This window comes from Octopus sinensis, linkage group LG8 (genome assembly GCF_006345805.1).
Source record: "Octopus sinensis linkage group LG8, ASM634580v1, whole genome shotgun sequence".
In the NCBI taxonomy this organism is placed as follows: Eukaryota; Metazoa; Mollusca; class Cephalopoda; order Octopoda; family Octopodidae; genus Octopus; species Octopus sinensis.
Window position 1 is genome coordinate 86,515,590 of NC_043004.1, and position 7,923 is coordinate 86,523,512.

General features: G+C 34.9%; 1 protein-coding gene across 7 annotated transcripts in view; it reads left to right on the forward strand.

The window, feature by feature from the left end:
* Positions 1-6,760, forward strand: part of LOC115215102 (homeobox protein TGIF2) — an 82,381-nt gene extending 75,621 nt beyond the window's left edge. For 5 of the 7 annotated variants that reach the window (XM_029784267.2, XM_036505533.1, XM_029784270.2 and 2 more), the window contains exon 3: positions 5,858-6,759. In XM_029784267.2, the coding sequence (XP_029640127.1) occupies positions 5,858-6,627 (770 nt within the window). In that variant the 3' untranslated portion in view covers positions 6,628-6,759. Of the gene's footprint in view, positions 1-5,857 lie in introns of all 7 variants that reach the window. The other 2 variants (XM_029784269.2, XM_029784273.2) reach the window with 2 other exon arrangements.
* The last annotated feature ends 1,163 nt before the right edge of the window (positions 6,761-7,923 follow it).

A 7,923-nucleotide genomic window follows, 5' to 3' on the forward strand; every position in this document is an offset into this window, starting at 1 on the left:
TTACTTTGTTTTTATTATTCATACTTCTAAATAAAACTTTTTTTGTCACGACACTCAAGCATGAGAGTGTAAGATTTTAAAGCCCGCAGCGCACTTAGATACCCCTTGCGGTGCACCAGTGCATCGCAGTTCCCACTTTATTTACTATACTTACTACCACAACCTCCACTACTTGAGGTATGGTTCATCCTATATAAAAAAATTTGTCATTCCTTTCTCTTTTTCAGTGTCATTAAATTAAAAGCAGCTTATTTGTTTTTACTAACGTTTACTTAATAATATAATAGTGTGACGAAAAATGTGCTTTAATTTAGATTATATAGGTTAATCTCTAGCTTCTGTAATGCGATCGGCAGAGCGTTGACACTTGAAAACAAAAAGGTTTTCCCTTACCGTTCTGAATCACTTGTTCTCCAGGTCGAGATGACCTTATGGTTAAAGATGATCATACACAATCTACCTATGACAATCCCGTGGGTTTTTTCTTTCTTTCTTTAGTGTATGTTTTTTTTTCCGAACAGTTTATCCTTAGCATTATTGTATCTTCTTTCTACACTTGCTTTCATGATGTTAGTGGAACTCTTTTTAAGACACTGTCTCGAGCTGACCTAATTTTCGTGAGTGGATTTGGTAGACAAACTGAAAGAAACTTGTCGCCTGTGTCTGTGTTAATGTTTTCTTCACTTCACAATGCGTCATATGCAGACAGTTGTCTTTCTTGGAAACGTGTCTTCATAGGAAAATATTGCCTTGGGTTGGTAACGGGAAAGGCATCAAGTCGTATAAAATCTTAGTGAATACCGTCCGGCCCTTGCGAACATGGAAAAGGGGTACTAAAACAATGATGATGTTTCGCTCTTTAATTTGTTCTTGTTGGCATTAACAGAGGCATAATTCATTGGAGGGGAGTTATCCAGTTTTTTCATGAGGATTGAAAAGATGCGAGGGCAGGCAAATTGCTAGCTTGGTTTTAAATTTTTAGGGATGCAAACTCCACCTTGTCTTCTCATAAATAAGTGGAGACTAGGATGGGGATGAAAATAGTTCCAATGAGAACTTTAATCTTGTTTTTGATAGCTTTTGGGGTGGTTGAGTGAGGCTTTCGTAACTTCATTTTTCTTCCTCTGTGTAGTGTGTTTGTGTGTTAGTTTCTATAACCTCGGGTCGACCCATACCTTGTTGAGTGCAATCGGATAATCAGAAAATATATAGCTTTTATTTATTTATTTATTTCCAAGGGAAAGTTTGTAACTACGAAGTTTTAGGTTTACCAGCCATCATGGCACACATCGATGGTAGCTGGTCAGTCGAAACTTGTAAAGATTAGTAAATATGTATTATGCTAAAAACAAAACGAAAAACTATTGAATAATCTAGTTTAATGTTAAATAGTTTTTGTATATAACTTCACATGAAAGCAACAACACAATGTGTGTGTGTGTGTGTTTATATCGTTGCTATAATGCAAAAGTGTCGTAAGTCCAAAACGTTGCTTTTTCAGAAAACGAAAAAATAGTTTGACCATTCCATAGCAAAACCGTTGTACTACACTTCGACAATTTTTTATATCTTGGCATCTGAAGCAGCTGGAGATACGATAGTTTGGCCAAAAGAACCGGCTATTACAAGCAAAAATAAATATTGGAAAAACCGCATTTGGCCAAATTTGGACATACGACAGTATAACATATTGTTATTATGTATGACGTTCCTTGGGGTTATGGTGTTTGTGATGCTGCTGTTGTGGTCGATGTGTTTGCGTTGTCAGGTCATGCAGGTACTATTTCTATCAAAGCATATGACACGAGCGGAAATTAACTCACATCTTTCTCTACGACCACGCAACCACAATTCATAGCCCATCCTTTTTAGAAAGATGTATATGGTTAGTGCCTGTTAGTGTATTTAGTAAATTTGTGTACTTTTATATATAATAACATTTAATACGGTTTCTTTTGCCGTTGATCTCTAAAGTATTGTTTTTGTTTTTTATGATATAAACCACGTCTGTTTAAGTAAAACATTTACATGTCAAATAAACCATAACCAAGGAGGGGAATCCTTTCGTTGTCGTTTTAGTCTGCTAGAAATGATAGTCAAATCTTTCTCAAATCACGTTACTGTATAATAAAGAGGGTAGACATTACATAAATGCTAAATTGAAATTATTTTAAAACAAATTTAGGGCGGCGAATTGGCTGAACCGTTAGAGCGTCGGAAAAATACTTTGTGGTATTTGTTCTGGCCTTTTTTTTTTTTTTATCATCATTATTATTACTTCACGTTCTGAGGTCAAATCCTGTCTTGGCCAACTTTCTCTCAAATAAAATGCCAACATGTAATCGACTTGCCCCATCATCCCGCAAATTACAGGCCTTGTGTTAAAAACAAAATTTAAGAATATTGACGGAGTATTTATTGCTGTGACCGGGCACTCTGTACTGGGAGCAGAGTGAAATTTAATTTTAAATTCCTGTTAACGGTTTAAATGTAACGCTTTATAAAGATGGGATGGTCGCAGCTGGAATGCTTTTAGTCACTTAGGTGCTCGGTTTGAACTAGTCTTTGACAGCCGAATGACAAATACTTCTCTATGTGGTCACTCAACCTGCTGAAAATAACAGCTAAAGATTCTTCAGATTACACCTTACCAGCTTAATAAAATAGAAAAAAATTATTCAGATTATGTATGGATCAATGTCTTATAGAAAAGACGATGAGTAGGGTTCGGACATTTTTTATCATACGTGTTTGCTTGATCAGTGCTTACCTGGGGCTAAACAATACTCTAATAGATTATACTTTCGGTATAAGCTACAGATACCTACTTCGCCACCTGCGTCTTTGTTTTCGCAAAAATTGATAATTTTTTGATGGAATTTTTCTACTGATACATTTCAGATTGTGTAGATTACAATGTTAAAAACAAGGGGAGGGTTTTTTTGTTTTTTTTATTCTACGATTGGTCAATGTATCATCAAAATGACACATGTGAATTGTCCAAAACTCTGATATAATCGTTAATTTACATCAGTGTTTCTCAACAGTTTTTTTACCTATGGACCCCTTCGATTCCTATTTTCCTCGGATTGACCCTCATAGCAATTCGATGTTTGAAAAAATCTTATAATTAAATATTAAGAATTGTCGATACTTTTTGTTTATCTCACCCCCATTAAAAAAATGGGTTATCTCCCCATTGAAATATTGAGCTTATGTGGCGACAGATTGGATTAAGAGTTGACTCCTTTTGATTCAGTACTTCAACACATTGTTGACGTTTGGTCTCCTCAAAAGACATGGAATGATTTGTTATAAAAATATTATCAGATTTAGTAAGATGTTTCATCTTTTCACTTTTGTTCTTTTTTTTTTGTTTTATTGGGGGTTACACCATTTTTTAAGATGAGTGAGATAACCAAAAGTACTGCTATTTCTCATAAAACTTGGAGATAGCTCAACTTTTTAATGGGGGTGAGATAACCAAAAAGTACTGAATTGTCTTTTAAAAAACACTAAAATATTTTGTGTATTGTAGAAGTGTAACCAGCTTATTGCAGATAAATTTTCACAATAAAACAGACCACATTTGAGAACCTGATTTACACCATCTGAAATGTATTTGCAGAAAACTTCATGAGAAAACAAAATGATTTTGAGGATAGGGACATACTAGTGTAGTAACGCTACACTTTCTTACATAGTTACAAATCTTCGTGTTTATTGTACTGAGTTGTGTCGTTCTTTAGATTCTTTGATCCGATTCAAAACGATTGGATCAATTGGAAGCGATTGTCTTCATGTGTTGACCTGTTTAGTTGAATTTTCTTATTGATAATTTATCATTCTTATTTAGACTATCCCCCAAACTCTCTCTCTCTCTCTCTCTACCAAATTCATGCATCTCACAGTCAAGGAATGCTGTGGGCTGACTTGGCTTATATATATATATACAAAAACTTCAGGGTGAATACTTGATAATTGTAAGCACCTGTATATGACATTTAGTGGTGTAGGTGATAGAGTATATGTACCGTTAAATCCTTTGCATCATGTTTTTATTTTGATAATATATATATATAAATATATACATACACACACACACACAGTGATACCTCACAGTATAAGTTTAATTTGTGCCATGACCGAGTTCAACTTACGTTTTACAAATCAATTTTCCCTATTAAAATTAACTAAAATATAATTAATCTGTTCCAGCTCCACAAAAACCACTCAAAAAGAATTTTTTATGGCTTTTAAAACAGAAAAGGTGTAATTACAAGTAAAGAGACAATTATAAAAAAGAGAATGCAAAAGAAATATGTAAACTGGTTTTATTAACTGAATTACCTTAAAGATGGGACAATGTGTGCTTCTACTGCAGATTTCCACACATACTTCATGGCAAATTACTTGTACTGCAAGGTTGAAACAATGCTGTTAAATTCAATTTAAGTTTATCTCTAAAGGGAATTTAACAGCCTTTTAAGTCATTGAATAGCTCTTCCACTTCGGTCATTTAGTAGACAAATGCAACTCCAAAGTTTGGTGTTTGTGTGTTCCACAAAGTATCCTTTTGAAGGGAGAATGTGATTTTGATGAGTTTTAGCTGCTATTTCTAACTATTAATTTTTTTCTTGTGGGGACTACTCTACCCAGTTTAGACCCTTTTCTTAATTTATTTGCTTATTTTAAGTATCTTGTTTTTCATCTGCATTGTTAAGTAACTATATAAAACTTTGTGACCATCTCTCTCACATGCTTACTTTTTCTCCTCCAACTGCCCCTCTCTCCTCTCACTGAATATGTGTGTGTGTGCATAATATATATATATATATATTATATATATATATATATATATATATATATATATAGGCACAATGGCCCAGTGGATTCGCAGTCATAGGATTATGGTTTCGATTCCCAGACCGGATGTTGTGAGTGTTTATTGAGTGAAAACAGCTAAAGCTCCACATGGCTCTAGCAGGGTGTGGTGGGAAACCCTGCTGTATTCTTCCACCACAACTTTCCCTAACTCTTTCTTCCTGTTTCTGTAGCACTTGTATTTCAAAAGGCCAGCCTTGTCGCACTCTGTGTCACGCTGAATCTTCTCGAGCATAATATTATAAATGGTACTGTTTACATTGCACTAGTAAATGTCCTGATTATCTGGAATACTTATTCCGGAGTGGCTGTGTAGTAAGTTGCTTGCTTACCAACCAAATGGTTCCGGGTTCAGTCCCACTGCGTGGCACATGGGGCAAGTGTCTTCTACTATAGCCTCGGGCTGACCAAAACCTTGTGAGTGGATTTGATAGACAGAAAACTGAAGGAAGCCCGTCGTATATATGTATATGTTTGTGTGCCTGTGTTTGTCCCCCAACATCACTTGACAACCGTTGCTGGTGTGTTTAGGTCTCTGTAACTTAGTGGTTCAGCAAAACAGACCAATAGAATAAGTACTAGACTTACAAAGAATAAGTCCTGGGGCTGATTTGATTCCACTAAAGGTGGTGCTCCAGCATGGCCGCAGTCAAATGACTGAAACAAGTAAAAGAGTAAAAGATATATATATCAGTGCTGGAGTCAGTTTGCAACCTCTGTTGCTTAAAAATAATTAAGCTTAATGTATTCCTATTGTGAATTCTATCTATCATGTTGGATCATGTCTGTTTGGCTTCAACTTTTCAATTTCTTCAATTTTTCAAACAAGTGATTTCCACAGGAGCAGCCAAACAGAAAAGATCCTTCTTGTTTATTCTACCAAACCTAAATGTAAATTCACTGATTGTTTCTTTTTTTTTTAATACAGATGTATTATTAATCCTTTCTCCCCCCCTTTTTTTTCTCTTTGTAGATAACTGCTCAAAACGAAAGCGAACTCGTGGAAATCTACCGAAGGAGGCTGTTGATTATCTTATGAAATGGCTGTATCAGAACAGATTTCGTGCCTACCCTTGTGAAGAAACAAAGCGAAAGATGGCCAAAGACACTGGTCTGACAATCCAGCAGGTCAATAACTGGTATATCAATGCTAGGCGTCGTATTCTACCAGCTCTTATATCAAGTGAAGGCAAAGAACCACGAGATTACCGAATCACACGAAGACGTCTGGCATCTTACTCCTCTGATCAAAGCCCATCTTCACCAGCACCATCATCTCCGGCATCAGCTTCTAGTGGCCTTCCAGCGACTCGTGCCGACAGCCCTGCACCTCCTTCCAATGCTTCGACTTCATCTTGCCGCCAGACACCAACCCCACCGTCTTCACTGACTCCCACTAGTCGATCGCATCTGGCTCAGCCGCCATATTTACCTCTGCCACCCCCTTATTCCTTCAACAGCACCACACCGGATTGCCAAGTTGGTAATGATAATCACGACAGAACATCAGAATCGTTCCAGGACTATCAATCAAACCTCTATCATCGTTATCCGCTTCATTTTCATTCTCGTCAGTACGAACCAACTACTGCTGATTACCCGTGCAACCTTATCTACAACAACAGCAACCACAATCACAATGTTTTACAAATTGATCCCAACCAACCCACGGACCAGTTGTTACGTAACCGATATGGTAATACAGAGAGCCATTTCCGTGTTCTAGAATTTAATATGATATAAGATATATTCATAATGTATTTATTTTTTTAAATATCTGCTTAGGGTTATGGTTGGTATATTTCTCTTCAAATGCTGAATACAAAATATATTTCTTAAATTGAGAACCAAGAAGAAAATATATTTTCAATATTGATTTTTTTTTTTTCAAATAAAAGTTAAATTTAGATATTTTAAAAATATATTTTAATGTAGAATAATAATAAAAAAAAAAGTATGATAAAAAGAAATTATTTTTTTGGTAGCAAGACAGTTCCATATATAATTTTTATTTACTTTGGATATAAATATGTGTATATATATATATTGATATATATATATATATACACCCACAGACACATTCTCACTTAGTCCTTCAGACTTCTATCACAAGACTCATATAATCTTACCATCAACTTTGAGTCAAGATGTTTAAAAAAACAACACAAAGCGAATTACAATCACTAAAATTTGTATCTTTTTGATCCACTTATATTTTCCAGGTATATTATATAATATATTCTTTGATGCCTTAAAGACAAACATTGTTTTAAAATTTTTTCCTATTGTTTTTTAATAATTTTGCTTTTTTTTTCCCTCCCCCACTTTTTAATGCAAAGTTGTTTTAATTAATTTTGCAAATACATATTCTTAAATACTTTTTTACAGCAGTATAGATTTTCTTAAAGCAATAGTCCCTTAACCTTTTAGCATTTAGATTACTCTGTCAAACATAATGCTTTTTAATTCAGTTTTAAATCAGTGCTTCTCAACCAGGATCCATATAAGATTTTCTGGGGTCCATGCAAGCAAAGTAGTAAGTTGTGGGCACTTTGGTAGTATTTTAAGGGTCCGTGAATAAATTTTGCCTTAGATGTATTTATAGCATGAAACAGCTAGGTTTCTTTCTCTAATGTCTAACATAGTTCAGCATGGTTCCAGCCACTGAAACGTGTTCTCTCAGAGAATGCTATTGCAAACCTACACTAGTGAAGAAGTTTCTATAAAACTAGGTTTTAAACATGGAGTGGCTATGGGGGTCCACCATGATGTGATTGTTTATTTTTAAAATTACATTGTAGGGTAGGTGTGAGAGGCCAGCTCTGACCAGCTTAAATGTTAAAGGGTTAACAGCTCTTATATCTTGTTTAATTGGTGAAGGCTATGCTTCGCTTATATAGTCATAATAAAACTAGATCAGGTCTACTTGCTGAAATGTTAGTGGATTAGGTTTAACTAATATAACCATTCAGACCACTAATCTTTGATAATAAAAAAAAAAAAAATACATTTCTATATTCACAAAAATGAATTGGTGGT